General features: G+C 42.8%; 1 protein-coding gene across 2 annotated transcripts in view; it reads right to left on the bottom strand.

Moving 5' to 3' along the window:
• Positions 1-18,269, bottom strand: part of CASK (calcium/calmodulin dependent serine protein kinase) — a 252,904-nt gene that overhangs the window by 37,126 nt on the left and 197,509 nt on the right. For both annotated transcript variants that reach the window (XM_066619767.1, XM_066619768.1), the window contains exons 14-16: positions 6,148-6,336; positions 4,681-4,759; positions 3,205-3,290 (exon numbers count right to left, since the gene is read on the bottom strand). In XM_066619767.1, the coding sequence (XP_066475864.1) occupies positions 3,205-3,290; positions 4,681-4,759; positions 6,148-6,336 (354 nt within the window). The remainder of the gene's footprint in view (positions 1-3,204; positions 3,291-4,680; positions 4,760-6,147; positions 6,337-18,269) is intronic.

Raw genomic sequence — 18,269 nt, 5'->3', positions numbered from 1 at the left:
CCAGTGCTGGAAAGTGCATTAGGATTTAGGCCTATGTTGTTTAGCTTGGATATTTTCTTTGAAAGGAACTGAAAAAGAACTTTGTAAAATGCTATAACATGCAAGTTCTCAATTGTAGTAATCCCTAAATCTAGTGAAAAATTCAGTGATAGTGAGGGTGGTCCATCACGCTCCAACATTAGTGGGATAAGCAAGTTAGAAAAGACTTAGGCTACAATCCAATACAGGTATGCCGCCTTACCCGCAGGGTTCTGTTCTGTAACCCCCCACGAATAATTGAAACTGGAGGAGGAGAGCGGGTGAACAGACATGCCTCCAGGGGCTCCTGAGAGACAGTCTGTTTCCCCCCAAAAAACTGCAGGTCTGAAGAGGATCAGAAGATCTTTATCAGCAGAGACAAGATCTTTCCATGGTGCAGGTACCAGAGATTTTGAAAGCCCAACCTGGGGGGCTTTCTTCTCAGAAACCTAATCATCAGGGACAGTATTTGGGGAGGTGCAGTGTCTGCAATCAAGCTGCTGGCTCCGTGCTAAGATACCATATGGATGAAAAAGCATGAAGCGTAAAGTTTAAGTTGGAAATTTAAGATAATTATGTTTTAATATTGTCCCCGGCTTTGATTGACTGATTTGGCTAAAAGCCCTGGATATACTGAAGGCGTTAATGAGAAACTTTTTAAGGATGTTGAAAGTGCTCTTTGTAGTGGAATAAATCGGTTGTGGATTATAATTATAAAAACAATTTGGTGTGTGGACTAAAATCCAGAATTACTTGTGGACAGAATTTTTATTAGACTTGAAAGAGTTTTGTCTCCTTGAGACTGTTTCTTTCGTTTTCTTTTTCTCCATTAATCACACTGTTATCTGTAAGAAAAATTCAAAAAATGCCTGACTGAAAAAACACGTGGTGGAAGTAAGGAGAATAATACGCTGTGGACATATTGTGGATTAGATAAAAATTGCAAGATGGAGCCTGTTCCAGATATTTGGACTCAAATGATCCTCAAAAATTTGGAAAAATTGCTCACAATGAGAAGACAGCAGTTGAGTTGGTCCTTGCAGATTCAAGCCAGTTTAAAGACTCTCTCTCAACAGATAGATGTATGCAAGGAGCAACTGGAAGATGTGAAGAAAACAGAAGATAAACAGAAGGAGAAAGCGGAAAAGATGATGGTGAGGGATGAACTCATCATCAGAAGAGTGGATACAGAAATTAGAAGAGTGGAAAATCAACAGGATCTAGAGGGGACGCTGATGGAGATTGAAATAGAGAAGATGGACAGAGTAACACGGGTGCACAAAATACAAAATTTGTTGTAACAACAAGAAGAAAACATATCCCAGTTAATTGGAAGAATGAACATACCGTATACAAGAAAGTGTGGGCTTATTGGATTCTGTTATGGAGATAAAAGATACTACAGGAGAAAAAATGAAAAGAAAGAAAAAGAAACCTGAGGGTTAACCTGAGGGTTAAAGAAAATTGGAGGATTTTATTTAGTTAATAACTGGTTTAAATTTACTTAAAAAATAAATATATATGAAATTGATATATATGAATTAGAATGAATTAGAAAAAATAGCTGGAAATGTTAGTGTGTGGATGAATTGTTTTATAGGTGGTTATTATGTTAAAGAAAAAATGTAATCAGATTGGAGAATTAGATTGGAAAATGGTAAAGAACATATTATAAGAGATTGCTGGTTTTATTATAATTTGGAAATTAGATTAATATTATTTGATATTAATGAGTAATTGAACTAGTTGAGATGATAAAAAGTGAATATTTAGAAAAGATATTATAGGGAATTAGGAAAAATCTATTATATTTGATATAAGAAATAAATGAATAGAAGAGTAGATGGAAGAATTATTTTATATGTTATACTTTGGTAATTAGATTATTTTATTTTAATATTAAGGAGTAATTGAAGTAAGTTTATGTTTGATAGAACGTAAAAATTTAGAATATAGTACAGGGTATTAGGGTAAATTTAGTATATATTATATAAATAAATGGATAAACTAATAAGAGGCAGAAGTAGATGAGTAGTAGATTAGGAGATATAGCATAATTAATGAGTAATGGTATATGGCAGGGGTGCTCAATAGGTGGATCGCGATCTACCGGTAGATCGCGAGGCAAAATGAATAGATCGCGGAGTGCCAACACCCCCCCTTCAGGTGCCTCTGGGAGGAAACGCCGGGAGTAAGGCCCATTGTATTCAATGGGGCTTACTCCCAGGTAAGTGTGGCTAGGATTGCAGCCTCACAGCCTAATCCTAGGCATGTCTACTCAGGAGTAAGTCCTGTTATACTCAGTGGGGCTCAAGGTACACCAACATACATTGTACACATAAATGTTATATGTTATGATGGCGCGAACATTGTAAAAAAAAACTCTGGTAGATCTCCGGGCCTTGCTGGGTTTCAAAGTAGCTCTCGAGCCAAAAAAGTGTGAGCACCCCTGGTATATGGTATTTAACACTCCTAAATGTATGTTATATATTTGTATGTCTGTGTGTGTTAATTAAAAATAAATAAATAAATAAATTACAAACAACTGACACTGTGAATACTGGTGAACACCCATCCCCGTGGTCTGGGTTTCTGTCCCCATGGTCTCCCATCCCCTTCGGAGGGAGGGCCAGGGCTTCTCCAGGCATCCCAATACCTTTTAAGGCATTAAAAATGTCACTTCCGGGTTCTCTGTGAAATTGGAAGTTACATTTTTGAGTTATATAGCTCAGTGTGAGCCCAACAGAGGACCGGGACAGATGTTGCTGGCTTCTGCTAAGCTCAGACTCCCCTCTGGAGGCGAGGGGAGCAGAGATCTCCTCACCTCTGGAGAGGGCGCACACGCAGGGGGCCCACTCAATCCATGGATAACTGAATCCATGGATACGGGGGGGGGGGGCCTGTACACACTTTCTTGGAAATAAGCCTAACTGACCACCATGGGGCTTGCTTCTGAATAAACATGCATAAGATTGTGCTTTGTGCCTCAAACACTTCCTTTGAGGCTAGATGAACACTAGAGAAGCAAAAATCTAAAAATAGGCCCCTGAGCACAATGGAGTTAACAATGGAGAAGACATACAGTTTATCCAGCTTTGGCCTCCAGTGTTTCAGTGAGATGAAAGGGGTGTAACACATTTTCACTTCTACGTATAAAATTAGATACAGAATCTTTTGCATACTCACAAGCATTTTTTGCAGCTGTTCCACGGTTTGATTGGCTACACTGATTCCATTAATTTCCCGAATTTCATCCCCAACATGCAGTGTACCTACAGCAGTAACAAACAAAACAGGATGGTACTGAGTAAGAGAAATTAGAACCTTTGGCATGGGATTTATGTTCTGCAGGCCACTACAATAGAAGCCCTATGTTACATGGCAATCCAATGTCTGGAATACAATGCTTCCTCTGATAGGTCAATGTGCTATAGCCTTCCAGCAAGATATGCCTATTTGCATTAATGAAAGTTGTTACTTGACAGACAGGGTGCTCTTTGCCTGTCCACTGCTATGGCTGGGTAGTTAGAGAGCAGCTTTGCTGAGTGGCTGAAGTAGGTTCTATACCCACTTCCCTCTCTTCTTTTGTACCTGCTGTAGTTGTTTCTGGCCAGTCATGCAGAAGGCAAGTCCCTTGCTGGTTGGGGCACATCCCTTGGCTGAGCTTGAATCTATCTTGCCTGGGTCCTAGACTGATGCTTTGTGCTATGAGCTACCATGACTCCATTTGCACTCTTGGCTCCCCTAGTGACCTGTCCTAGTATCTCTGCTGACAAAAAATTTCATTCTAGGTGGTGAATGCTCCCACAGGCACTCAAACCCTCCCCATGGAGAGACCTGAGTAGTTGTTGTTCCTGGCTGCTCTCTTCCAATGGAGTTATCTTTCTTCCCTTCTTATGTTGTGGTGAAAAAGTTATTCCTTGGATGTGTGAGTTTCAGTGGGTGGGATAAGGGGGCTTGAACTTTGGGTGCAGGGGTTCCTGGCAGTTCTTTACTTCTGCCTCTTCTTTGCTGACACTACTAGCTTCTGTATGGGATATAGGTGATGTGGCACCCATCTGTTAAGCTGTGTGTGCACATGCCCATTCTTGGGGCATCTTGCCATAGTTAGTAGAGGTGCCTGTTGCTGTGCTGTTCATTCACAGCTGTTCAACTCCCAGCACTGCTTGCTTATTGTACAGGATCACCTGATCTCTAGGTTTTCACATCTATAATCTCAAAGGATTCTATGGGGCAAAAACCTATAAGAATACTTGGCTTTACATTACGTGTTCCACCTTGGAACTGTTCCATCTTTGCCTGTTTCATCTTGCTTTGCTCTTGGCCTGCAGAATGTTAACCCACTGTATTAAGCCACCCCATCCCAGCTGAGTCCAAACAGTCAACCTCCCCAGTTCCCTAGTGAATTGGCATCACCCAGCTTCCCACACCTAGCTTCCACTCCACTTCAGCAAGCCATCAAGCTTTCCAAGATGATGAATGCTTGAAGCATATTTCTGCTGTAGGCATGGTGAAAACTGGCTGGAGCAGACTTATGAGGACATAACCCTTGAATGGTCCCCAGCACTACTCAGGTGTCATTTGGATTCGTCCAAATGATATATGAATATTTTGTGAGAACCACATCAAAGTTTTGCTAATTCATATTTATATAAATATTACCTTGCCTGTGGATCATTCCTCCGTGCATAATTCTTGCTACAATGCAGTGGTTCAGCTCATTCATTTTTAAAGTGATTCCCTAGGAAATGAAATTAAATCAATTCAGAAAATAGGTAGCAAGATACTCTAAATACCAAGGGCCAGTTCAAGCACCTGAAAATGTGTCCATGTGGAATATCCTCAAAGATGTAACAGTGTGAGAGAACCAATGTTTGATCCAGCATATCTTCAGTTATAACTGCCACTTCCTACCAGCTATTTTGCAGAAGTACTGTGGTATGTGTCTCAGTCTTTTCACTTGCACAAATTGCTGCCAGGAAATCAAGCAGGGATGTGTCAGTTCAGTTCAGACATTACTTTCTCCATACAGCTGTATGCTCAGTTACCTGGACTGTTCTGTGAGTGTGTGTGTGTGTGGGGGGGGGGGGGGAATGTGTAGTTGTCTGAGGACCCAATCCTATCCAATTTTCCAGTGCCAGTGCAGCCGTGCCAATGGGGCATGCACTGCATCCTGTGGTGGGGATGCACTCAAAGAGGTCTCCTCTAGATATGGGAACATTTGTTCTCTTACCTCACAGCTGCATTGTGCTTGCACCATAGCTGGAAAGTTGGATAGGATTGGGTCCTGAGCCAGGGGAAAGGGTGCCCATTTTCAGAAACATTTGAACAGTGATGTACCCTATGCATTTAGAGCAGGGGTGCCCAAACCTGGGGCCATTTGCAGCCCTTGTGTACTCCCAATCTGGCCCTCTGAGAGCCCCCAGTCTCCAATAAGCTCTGGCCCTCAGGAGACTTGCTGGAGCCTGCGCTGGCCTGACACAATTGCTCTCAGTGTGAAGGCAACTGTTCGACCTCTCGTGTGAGCTGTGGGACAAGGGCTTCCTTCACTGCTTGCTGTTTCACATCTGTGATGCAGAAGCGGCAACAAAGGAAAGGCCGGCCTTGCTTTGTGCAAGGACTTGAGCTATTGCAAGACTGTCATACATTCATATAAGTTCCATCTCTAATATATTCATGTATGTAAATTTATTCAAATTTAAAATGTAAATTAACTCTTTTTTTCTGGCCCCTGACACAGTGTCAGAGAGATGATTTGGCCCTCTTGCCAAAAAGTTTGGACACCCCTGACTTAGAGCATAGCTCTTAATTGTAGCAAATCAATGTAATTTTTCAGTTTTCTAACTTAATCAGAACATTGAGTGATGTTCACTAAGGCAAACGGATCCTTCTTAAGCAAGAAGACTGAAAATTAATTGAATAACTGTTTCTGAAGGACCCTACGGCTTTGTTATAAGGCTTTGCAATGACTACATGCATTCCACACTTCTCTTTTTGTATTTGCATTTATTTTTCAGCACACCTTTCTACAAAACATACTTCGTCAATTTCACCAAAATATTTCCATATAACATAACATATGCCTCACACTCATCGTTATAAGAGAACTAACTGCAGTGATGTACATACCATTGGTTCGTCTGTGTTTTTTTGGAACTGTACCAATCGAACTCTTGTTACATTCTCCATGTCCATGTCACCGTTGGCACTCTCTGGAGAATCTCCATTTAAATATGGAGAGGTGGGAGGTGGTGTAACTCTTAATGCTTCATCACTGTAAACTTCATGTGCCACTACATCGTGAGTTTGAAGTAAGGCCTATATGAAGATACAGTTGTCATATTCCTCAAAATCTTATGCCTATCAAGATTTAACATTCTATACATAATGATACTTATACAGACTCATACAGCACCTTTTCTGTCAGATTTTTAAATCCAAGTCACTTCCACGTGTGTTTATGTTAAATGAAACACACACACACACACACACACACACACACACACACAGAGCAAAATGCAGATTTATGAGAAATGGGAGCAGCATTATAAGTTTGAGAAAGGTGATGAAATCCTCTCGCTGTCACCTTTTGATAAAATGAATAAAAACTATGAGAGGGCAAAGCTCCTCATGTTGTAAATTGAGCCAGCTTATTCTAGAACAGATTAATAGGCATTTTGTTAGTGGCCAAATTGGAAAATAAGTAGTAAACAAGAAGCTTTACACATTTTTAATGTCTTGGGGCTATGAACAATTTTGAACCAATGAAGAGTTGGAGGAACTGTAGAAAAGTCTTCTTAGGATGCAACAGGAACTTGGAAAGGAACTACAGCAATACCTTGACTTTCAACTGCTTGATTTTCATTGCTTTGCTCTTTCAGCCATTTTCAATTATAACCACATTTCAAATTTTGTCCACAGTTTCCTCTTTAATCCAATTTGGGACAGGCATTGAAAGTGTACAAAGGTTTCAACAGGTTCAGAATGCAGTGGCCTAATTACTAATAGGTGTGGACTTTTGGACCCTGTGATCCTAATACAGCAACATCTTCACTCACAGACCTCTTCACTTCACTGACAGAACATCAGCAGGTGCAATTCAAAGTATTGCTTTGAACTTTAAGGCTCTGAATGGGGCTAGGATACTTGAAGGATGAACTCCTGATGTACGAACCTGCCCACTTGTTAAGACTGGCAGGGGAAGGGGTCCTCCTATGTTTTGTGCCAATATCTGACAGTCACTTGGCTGCTATTTGGGAGAGTTCTTTGTAGTTGTAACCAGACTTTGGAACTCCTCAGCAACATTAGTCTCTAGCTAGCCTATGCTTATAATCAATTTAAACACATTTGTATTTCATGTGTGTGGTTTTTTTCTGGATTTATATGCATATTTTCTAAAATATTACTTGCAGTGCAATTCTATGCATGCATGAATACTCAGAAGTCAGTCCCATTGCGATCAATGGAGCCTCCTCCAGGAAGTACACAGGACTGTAGCCATAGCGCAGTAGGAACATCAAGTTTTTGTGGTCAAATGGAGTCACTATGACATAGACATCTGCTGAAGAAGCCAACAAAGGCTAGCTGAACATTACATAATTGTGATAGTTTTACGAAACCCTTTAGAACACAGTCTATAACATCTCCTAAGTCCTATGACCTCTCCTTTACAATACTGTGAAAATTTGTGTAATGTATTCTATATGGTGAGTCCACATCCTGAACCATGACCTGTGTTTTCTTTAGGCTGATCGTCAGACGCTGTGCCAGAACCACCTTTCAGAGCGCGATACCATAGTCTTTCGAGACTGAAGGTTGCCAATACAATAAAATTCTATATGGAAGATTTAATAAGACTCCATGTTATGAAAGATGCTGTGAGTCGGGTATGGTCGAATCTCACATATAATTCTGCATTGCATATTCTATCTAATTGCACATAAGAAATACTTAGTCCCCTATTTGAGTAAGTGGGCAGATGGTTTGGAAAACATCCAATTGAAGAATATGTCATCATCTGAGGATCCAACTATAACTGAAACTAAGGGGGCTTTCTTAAAATATCTTTTGAAACATAGCAGCTCTGCTAACATAATTAGGGAAACAGATTGTACTAATTAATACTCAGGGAGTTCCTTTACCTTTCACATATCTGTGATTTGTTTCTTTGTGTATGTATGTTATATGCCAATAAAGATTCTGATTGACGACTGTGAAAATTTAAGGAGAATGATTAACACTGTTTAGTTATCTTTGAGCCAAATTAGTTTGTATATTCTTCTGCACAGGGCACCTTAGAAAAATGAAATCAAGTGTGATGATCCAATACAGTAAAACAAGTAACTAAAGAAGGGGAGATGAGATGGAGAAGTGAATTCCCTGTTCTACCAAGTGAATTTTCTCTGCAGCCTGCCTGCAATAACCTTCACCCCCCCCCCAAAATAAGATTTTTCAGCCCTACCCAGTGCCCAGTTCTATTTAAGTTCTTATATTTAAACCATATCACTATCATGACCCACTTAGTTTTACAAATCCAAAAAAGAGCTTACCAGCTCAAACCTCTGTTTTTATTCTTTTTATTGGGGGGGGGGGCTGACTTCTGGAACATTTGCTGAGCTTTATTTTGATCAGATCAAGACCATTATGTTGACCTTGCATTTCCCTTTGCCTGACCTTCAACATGAGCCAAAGCACAGTTGCTTACTCACAAGTAAACATGAACATGTAACTTAGTTTTGTTTTCCTTAGGGCTCAATACATTCGTCAGTTTGGAGGGAGGGAATTCCAGTGTTTTTTGGGGACTGTGTTCATAGAATTGGGACCATTCTGATGGTGTTAGATTCCTTTTGGCTTGCCCTTCGCAATGTACTAAGGCAGTTGCATATTCACAAGACATGATGTGGTTCAGTTTCACTCTCCATAGGTTCTGTATTTTCCTTCTCAGCTATCTGCTTGTCAGTTTCAGCTTCAGGACCCACTAGTTTGAGAAACCCTGATCCAATATATTCCTCTCTTGCAAATTCTGCTGTGTCCTCAGTTTAGAGTCACTGCTAAAGATTAACAAGCATAAATGAAAATATCAAAGGAGTTTTTTTCTTGGTGTGCTTTAATATGTTATTAGATACTGATTTCCATCATTTAACCAGAAAGCTGGAAAACAAACAAACACACACACACACACACACACACACACCCATTCTACTGGTAGGAGCTCTTGTATATTCAGTGTAGGCTGACTTCCATTTGGTAGCTTTGCTTTTGCCCTTCAGAATTATATTTATTGTTAGATACTTTATTTTAGTGCCACATGTCTAACATAACTGAAGCTGCTTACAGTCATGAAGCTTATAGTTTCAGCATCATACACAGTGAAAGCCCATGACCCCCTTGACTTCACAGTACTGAAGATATTAAGTTTTGTTTTTTTTATAGTGCTGACTATAGAAAGAAAAAAACGAACTCATTTTAGATCATATCATCTACACCTGACTGGGAGTGTGCCAAATTCCCTCTTTTTGGGAAGACGGAATGAGGCTTATAGTAGCCTTGTATTCATAGTGGTTGTTTTCAGGTCAGAGTTGACAGCTGGAGTTTCCAGGTTTGTGTTGTTAACAATTAGTCCATGGACTTTTAAAGTTTTGCCTTTAAAAAAAAGGCAAAACTAATAAAAAAACTGTAAAGACAAATTACAGGGGAAATAAGACAGTATGGAAAAGAGCTCATTTATATATGCTCAGCCTTAGGGTTGGTGTCCAGGATGGCAGAATTTATGTAAAGGGAAATGGTCTTGGGCACTTTAGCAATTCAAGTTTCAAGAGGTACTGTACAGATTAGCACGGTCTACTATCTTTTTTCACTAGTCTTTGCTCCTTAGTCAGTCTATAAATGGGAGTTATAGGTTATATTACAGGATTTAAATGCCCAGTTTCTAGAATAGGAATTAACAATTTAAACGCTCAGGGAATAGTATGTTGGATGCAGTCTCATTTTGGAGCCAAACACACCACAGGTAGGAGGAGACCCTATAAAATAGTTGGAAACTCAGTAGTATCTAACATTACTGAAATGCATAAATGTTCAAGTACATACGCGGTGCCTGCCACAGCGTGAGCCTCTCTGCAGAAGCGCGCGTGGCCTCTAGGAAACCAAGTGCCTCGGAAACAAAGTGCCAGGTAAGGCCAGGTAAGGCACCGTGAGTTTAGTCTCGGTGCAAGTTCAGCAGCAGGGAGAGGAAGCCAGGGCCCCAGACACTGCCCTCCTCTTCCCTTGAGAAGAGGGCAGCAAACCAGTGAAGGGTTTTTAAGTACCCCTAAACAAACAAACAAAAAAAAGCTATGCAGTCAGACAGCCAGCAGCAGGGTGGGGGCTATCCAGTGTTTTGCATTGTGCAACATGTATGACTATATGCCTCTGGGGCATGTCATGGGTGTGTCCTTGGTGCAAGGAGCTCCAGGGACTCAGGGAATGCGTCCGCTCCCTTGAAGCCTTGGTGGCCGACCTAGAGAAGCAGAGGCAGGCAGAGGAGGACTGTGGGGAGACTTCTGGGGAAGATCAGGCTTCGTCCCAACCTCAGGCGTGCAGCTCCTCAGCTGCCTGGGTGGGAAGTCTAGGGGCTGGAGGACATAATCCTGGAGAGGAGGGAAACAATCCCCTAGGGGGGACCCCTTCTCCAGAGGACGGGCTCGTATCTGAATACACTCAGGATACTCCTCGGCGGGAGGGGGTTTGGGGGCATCTTGTAGTGGGGGATTCGATTATTAGAAACAGAGAGGGGGGTTTGCGACGGATGTGAGGACCACATGACAACTTGCCAGCTTGGTGCGAAGGTTGCAGGCATCACTTCTCGTCTAGATAGGCTGGCAGATAGTGCTGGGGAGGAGGTAGCGGTTGTGGTGCATGTTGGCACCAACGACGTGGGCAAGTGTAGCTGGGAGGTCCTGGAGGCCAAATTTAGGCTATTAGGTAGGAAGCTGAAAGCTAGGACGTCAAAGGTAGCATTCTCGGAAGCGCTACCTGTTCCACGCACAGGGCCAGCTAGGCAGGCGGAGATCAGGGGTCTCAATGCGTGGATGAGACGGTGGTGTAGGGAGGAGGGGTTCAGATTTGTTAGGCACTGGGGAACGGTTTGGGACAAGAGGGGCCTGTAAAAGAGGGATGGGCTTCACTTGAACCAGAATGGAACCAGACTGCTGGCGCATAACATTAAAAAAGTGGCAGAGCAGCTTTTAAACTGATCCCTGGGGGAAGGCTGACAAGAGCTGAGGGGCATCCGGTTCGGAACTCCTCATCCCTATTGGACGAGGATGGGGAGGTTAGAGAACAACAAGGTAAAGACAGAGTAGGAGAAGAAATTGGGAATGGTAGCATAATGGGATGTGATAGATGGTTTGGCACAGTGAGAGGATGCGGGGACAAACGAGCTAATAAGCAGCCCATCCTGAAGAATTCCATGTACAAATGCTTTTATGCAAATGCCCGAAGTCTCTGAGCAAAGATAGGAGAATTGGAATGTCTGGTGACAAAGGAAAACATTGACATAGTGGGCATAATGGAAACCTGGTGGAATGCGGAAAATCAGTGGGATACCGCAATCCCAGGCTATAAACTCTACAGGAGGGACAGGGAGGGCTATGTTGGAGGTGGGGTGGCCATTTATGTAAGGAAGGGATAGAATCCAGCAAAGTAGAGATTGAAGGTGGGTCCGACTCCACCATAGAATCTCTGTGGGTTAAATTACCAGGCCTGAGGAGCGATGTAATACTGGGGGCATACTATCGTCTTCCAGACCAGAAACCGGAAGAGGACCTTGAAATGAGGAAACAGATCAGGGAGGTTACAAGGAGGGACAGGGTTGTAATCATGGGGGACTTCAATTATCCTCATATAGACTGGGTCAATTTGTGTTCTGGTCACGAAAAGGAGACCAGATTTCTTGACATGTTTAATGGGTGCCGTACAGCAGCTCGTCATGGAGCCCATCAGAGGATAGGTGACACTGGATTTAATATTGTGCGGTACTCAGGACCTGGTTAGAGATGTAAATGTTACTGAGCCATTGGAGAACAGTGATCATGCTGTGATCCATTTCAACATGCACGTTGGGGGAAGAATACTGGGAAAATCTCTTACAAAAACCCTTGACTTCCGACGAGTGGACTTCCCTCAAATGAGGTGACTGGTTAGAAGGAGGTTGAAAGGGAAGGTAAAAAGAGTCCAATCTCTCCAGAGTGCATGGAGGTTGCTTAAAACAACAGTAATAGAGGCCCAGTGGAAGTGTATACCGCAAAGGAAGAAGGGCTCGACTAAGTCCAGGAGGGTGCCCGCATGGCTAAGGAGCCAAGTTAGAGAGGCCATAAAGGGCAAGGAAGCTTCCTTCCATAAATGGAAGTCCTGCCCTAATGAGGAGAATAAAAAGGAACATAAACAGTAGCAAAAGAAATGTAAGAAGGTGATACGGGAGGCCAAGTGAGACTATGAGGAACGCATGGCCAGCAACATTAAGGGGAATAATAAAAGCTTCTTCAAATATGTTAGAAGCAGGAAACCCACCAGAGAAGTGGTTGGCCCTCTGGATGGTGAGGGAGGGAAAGGGGAGATAAAAGGAGACTTAGAGATGGCAGAGAAATTAAATGAGTTCTTCGCATCTGTCTTCATGGCAAAAGACCTCGGGCAAATATCGCTGTCCAAATGGCCGCTCCTGACCAAGGAATTACGTCAGATAGAGGTTGAAAGAGAAGATGTTTCAGATCTCGTTGAAAAATTAAAGATCAATAAGTCACCGGGCCCAGATGGCATCCACCCAAGAGTTATTAAGGCATTAAAGAATGAAGTTGCTGATCTCTTGACTAAAATATGCAACTTGTCCCTCAAAATGGCCACAGTGCCAGAGTATTGGAGGATAGCAAATGTCATACCAATCTTTAAAAAGGGAAAGAGGGGGGTACCGGGAAACTATAGACCGATCAGCCAAACATCTATACCAGGTAAGATGGCGGAATGCCTCATCAAAGATAGGATCTCAAAACACATAGATGAACAGGCCTTGCTGAGGGAGAATCAGCATGGCTTCTGTAAGGGTAAGTCTTGCCTCACGAACCTTATAGAATTCTTTGAAAAGGTCATCAGGCATGTGGATGCGGGAGAACCCATGGACATTATATATCTGGACTTTCAGAAGGCGTTCGACATGGTCCCTCACCAAAGGCTACTGAAAAAACTCCACAGTCAGGGAATTAGTGGACAGTTCCTCTCCTGGATTGAAACCTGGTTGAAGACCAGGAAACAGAGAGTGGGTGTCAATGGGCAATTTTCACAATGGAGAGAGGTGAAAGGTAGTGTGCCCCAAGGATCTGTCCTGAGCAGTCAGGTGGCTAAGCTTGCAGACGACACCAAACTTTTCCAAGTGGTGAAGATCAGAAGTGATTGTGAGGAGCTCCAGAAGAATCTCTCCAAACTGGCAGAATGGGCAGCAAAATGGTAGATGCGCTTCAATGTCAGTAAGTGTAAAGTCATGCACATTGGGGCAAAAAATCAAAACTTCACATATAGGCTAATGGGTTCTGAGCTGTCTGAGACAGATCAAGAGAAAGTTCTTGGGGTGGTGGTGGACAGGTCGATGAAAGTGTTGACCCAATGTGCGGCGGCAGTGAAGAAGGCCAATTCTATGCTTGGGATCATTAGAAAAGGTATTGAGAACAAAACGGCTAATATTATAATGCCACTGTACAAATCGATGGTAAGGCCACACCTGGAGTATTGTGTCCAGTTCTGGTCGCCGCATCTCAAAAAGGACATAGTGGAAATGGAAAAGGTGCAAAAGAGAGCGACTAAGATGATTACTGGGCTGGGGCACCTTCCTTATGAGGAAAGGCTACGGCGTTTGGGCCTCTTCAGCCTAGAAAAGAGATGCCTGAGGGGGGACATGACTGAGACATACAAAATTATGCATGGGAAGGATAAAGTGGATAGAGAGATGCTCTTTACACTCTCACATAACACCAGAACCAGGGGACATCCACTAAAATTGAGTGTTGGGAGAGTTAGGACAGACAAAAGAAAATATTTCTTTACTCAGCGTGTGGTTGGTCTGTGGAACTCCTTGCCGCAGGATGTGTTGACGGCATCTGGCCTGGATGCCTTTAAAAGGGGATTGGACAAGTTTCTGGAGGAAAAATCCATTATGGGTTACAAGCCATGATGTGTATGTGCAACCTCCTGATTTTAGAAATATATTACTATATTGGCAACCTTCAGTCTCGAAAGACTATGGTATCGCGCTCTGAAAGGTGGTTCTGGCACAGCGTCTAGTGTGGCTGAAAAGGCCAATCTGGGAGTGACAATCCCTTCCACACCAGGAGCAAGTGCAGTCTGTCCCTGGTCTGTCTCCCTGGCTATGGGCCTTCCTTCTTTGCCTCTTTGCCTCAGATTGTTAGCCAAGTGTCTCTTCAACCTGGGAAAGGCCATGCTGCACAGCCTGCCTCCAAGCAGGCCGCTCAGAGGCCAGGGTTTCCGACTTGTTGAGGTCCATTCCTAAGGCCTTCAGATCCCTCTTGCAGATGTCCTTGTATCGCAGCTGTGGTCTACCTGTAGGGCGCTTTCCTTGCACGAGTTCTCCATAGAGGAGATCCTTTGGGATCCGCCCATCATCCATTCTCACGACATGACCGAGCCAACGCAGGCGTCTCTGTTTCAGCAGTGCATACATGCTAGGGATTCCAGCACGTTCCAGGACTGTGTTGTTAGGAACTTTGTCCTGCCAGGTGATGCCGAGAATGCGTCGGAGGCAGCGCATGTGGAAAGCGTTCAGTTTCCTCTCCTGTTGTGAGCGGAGAGTCCATGACTCGCTGCAGTACAGAAGTGTACTCAGGATGCAGGCTCTGTAGACCTGGATCTTGGTATGTTCCGTCAGCTTCTTGTTGGACCAGACTCTCTTTGTGAGTCTGGAAAACGTGGTAGCTGCTTTACCGATGCATTTGTTTAGCTCGGTATCGAGAGAAAGAGTGTCGGAGATCGTTGAGCCAAGGTACACAAAGTCATGGACAACCTCCAGTTCATGCGCAGAGATTGTAATGCTGGGAGGTGAGTCCACATCCTGAACCATGACCTGTGTTTTCTTTAAGCTGATCGTCAGTCCAAAATCTTGGCAGGCCTTGCTAAAACGATCCATGAGCTGCTAGAGATCTTTGGCAGAGTAGGCAGTGACAGCTGCATCGTCGGCAAAGAGGAAGTCACGCAGACATTTCAGCTGGACTTTGGACTTTGCTCTCAGTCTGGAGAGGTTGAAGAGCTTTCCGTCAGATCTGGTCCGGAGATAGATGCCTTCTGTTGCAGTTCCAAAGGACTGCTTCAGCATGACAGCAAAGAAAATCCCAAACAAGGTTGGTGCAAGAACACAGCCCTGCTTCACGCCACTTTGGATGTCAAAAGGGTCTGATGTGGAGCCATCGAAGAAAACAGTGCCCTTCATGTCCTTGTGGAAGGATCTGATGATGCTGAGGAGCCTGGGTGGACATCCGATCTTGGGGAGAATCTTGAAGAGGCCGTCCCTGCTGACCAGGTCGAAAGCCTTTGTGTGATCTATGAAGGCTATAAAGAGTGGCTGTCGTTGTTCCCTGCATTTCTCCTGCAGTTGTCTAAGGGAGAATACCATATCAGTGGTGGACCTGTTGGGTCGGAATCCGCACTGCGATTCTGGATAGACGCTCTCTGCAAGTACCTCGAGCCTCTTTAGTGCAACTCGGGCAACACTGAGTGTTTCACTAACAGAAATGAGCTATCAGAATGCCAGATGCAAGGGAGGGCAGCAGGATGCAGGTCTCTTGTTATCAGGTGTGCTCCCTAGGGCATTTGATGGGCCACTGTGAGATACAGGAAGCTGGACTAGATGGGTTAATGGCCTGATCCAGTGGGGCTGTTCTTATGTTTGGAGAGTACTTACATAGGATTGACCTGTAAGACCTTCTGAAAACTTCACTTGGTTTAAATTATAGCAGCTAGACTGCTGACTGGAACAGGTTTTGCATGATTTATTGATTATGTGTTGTCATCTAACTATATATTTTTCTTTTGGATTTAAAAGAATGGCTCAAAAGAAAACATTTTGAACATTGGTTCTCAAACTGCGGGTCTGTAGCCCCAGTGGTCAACTTTTGGTGGTTTGTGAAACTGGTAATTAGGCTATATGCATCACAGGTTAAAAACCTGCTACATGGAGGGCACATTGCTGTTCAATCACCATTATAGCCACAGAGGCTTGAGCGGCTGGTGAAGTGAAACTTTTTTTAGGTGGGTCCTGATGCTAAAAAGTCTGAGAACCACTGAATACTAATAGCTGCAGTTTAACCAAACCATGTCAGACTTGTTTCCTTTCACATATTAATGCTCTGGACTTCTAAGTGATTTAATGACTATGATCACTTCCAATTCTGGGATAATATTAATTCCTATTAATACTATTCCATGTTATGAGTGTTCATGCAGACTGAAGTTTGGATCAACTCATGTTTGTATCTCTTCAGAGATACTTAAAGCCAAGACTATAGATTTAGTGTAACTAAATTTTAAAAACAGACTGTGCCCTATATTACCGTAGATACTCAGGTATAGTATGTGAAATTTTTGCCAAGTAATCAAGCTCTAATTCTCACTTCGCCTTATCTCCGGGTCAATCAGAGGGCAGAGCCTTTCAACTCTGAACAGGTTCTTTCTCTGTTAAGCTTAGGCAGGCAGTTGGTTAGTTGCTATAGTTAATTTCCTGGGACATTTCAGCCAAAGTTAACCTTTTATTCCCCTCCGTTCCCTTTGCTGCTGCAATCTGATTCCCTTTTGCAAAGGCTTTGCATTTGGCAGAGGTCTTTTTTTTCAACACCAGGATGGGATCCCCTTTCCATTTGAAGCAACAATTCCCAGGCTACAATTCAATGCAGCATTACCTAAGAATAACACCCATGGAAAGCAGTGAGTCTACTTCTGAGTAAAAAGGATTGCAAATATATGCAGCTGCATCTCTCTGCTGTGAATTGAATTGCACACTCTCAGTTATGTGTTATGGGTTGTATGTTGTATGTAGATCTTCTGGCTTAACACACCAGACACCTTAAAGGTGGATTTGATTCATGGTTCTCCTGCAGTGGTTCCCAACCTTTTTCACTTGCATATCCCTTGGCAATAATAAATTGTAGACTTCATATTAGCAAAATGTTTGTAATAATACAAGCCCTCATCTCCTCTCTATGAAAACCCAGACTTCATGTATTCATCACAGTGTTTTCTCTTTTTATCTGTTTGAGGAACAGAAGACTCTGCCTTTGCACTGTTTTGCACCAGAAGTGTGCTGAGAAATTCTGGGTGATTGATCACTTTACATATTATGTTTCAGCTTTTTTACTGTGCTGGTTTTCAATCACTGGTTCATGCATGAATTGATGACCAAAAACTAGCTGTTGGTGGGGCTTTCAAAGCCAGCTAGCTACCTCCCTTCCTGCCTTGCTGGTCCTTGCAAGGCATTCTGTAGCATGACCTGCCTTTTTCTACCATTATTCCATTCTTTTTCAAGTACCCCTAAAGGTCCTGTTGAGTGTCCCTGGGATTACATGAATACCAGGTTGGGGACCACTGATTTACTGGTATGTTGTTTACAGTGCACTTACTCTGATAGTGCTTACAAAAAGGTGATGAAGACCAGAATTTAAAAAGAATAAAAATGTATCTTATGATCTTTTACTATGTTTTTAATAAATTAGAAGCTACAGTTCTTAGGTAACAATTAGTGGTAGGTTATTTTTCAGGATCTGGCCTGGGGTAAAATCAGACAAAACTATTGTCAGACACCCCTCTAAGTTTAACCTCCAACTTATCCGAGGGTCATAGAAAATTCCATGATTGTTGACTCAAAACCTGCCCTCCACTTATCTGTGGGTCGACTTATGGGGGTGCCTGCGGTAATCTAAATTAATTAGTATGTTATCTAATGTTCTGATTACCATAAGCAAATGGATTATAAAAACCACACACATTCTATAGACATGTCAAATAAAAGAGGTGATAAAGGGCAACCTTGTTTAGAATCCCCACTTGAGATTACAATTAACACTCCCAATAACCCTTTGCAGATTGTTTGATAAAGCTGTAGCCTAATTGACTCAACTTGTGGTCATTCCTAAAAAAACTGGGGCCATTAGAGATAGGCTTAGCTCCACCCCATTGGCTTATTCCCAGTACAAACCTTTACCTTACTAAGAATGGCTGTCATT

This window comes from Tiliqua scincoides, chromosome 3 (assembly GCF_035046505.1).
Source record: "Tiliqua scincoides isolate rTilSci1 chromosome 3, rTilSci1.hap2, whole genome shotgun sequence".
NCBI lineage: Eukaryota > Metazoa > Chordata > Lepidosauria > Squamata > Scincidae > Tiliqua > Tiliqua scincoides.
This window is presented reverse-complemented; position numbering and strand designations above follow the sequence as displayed.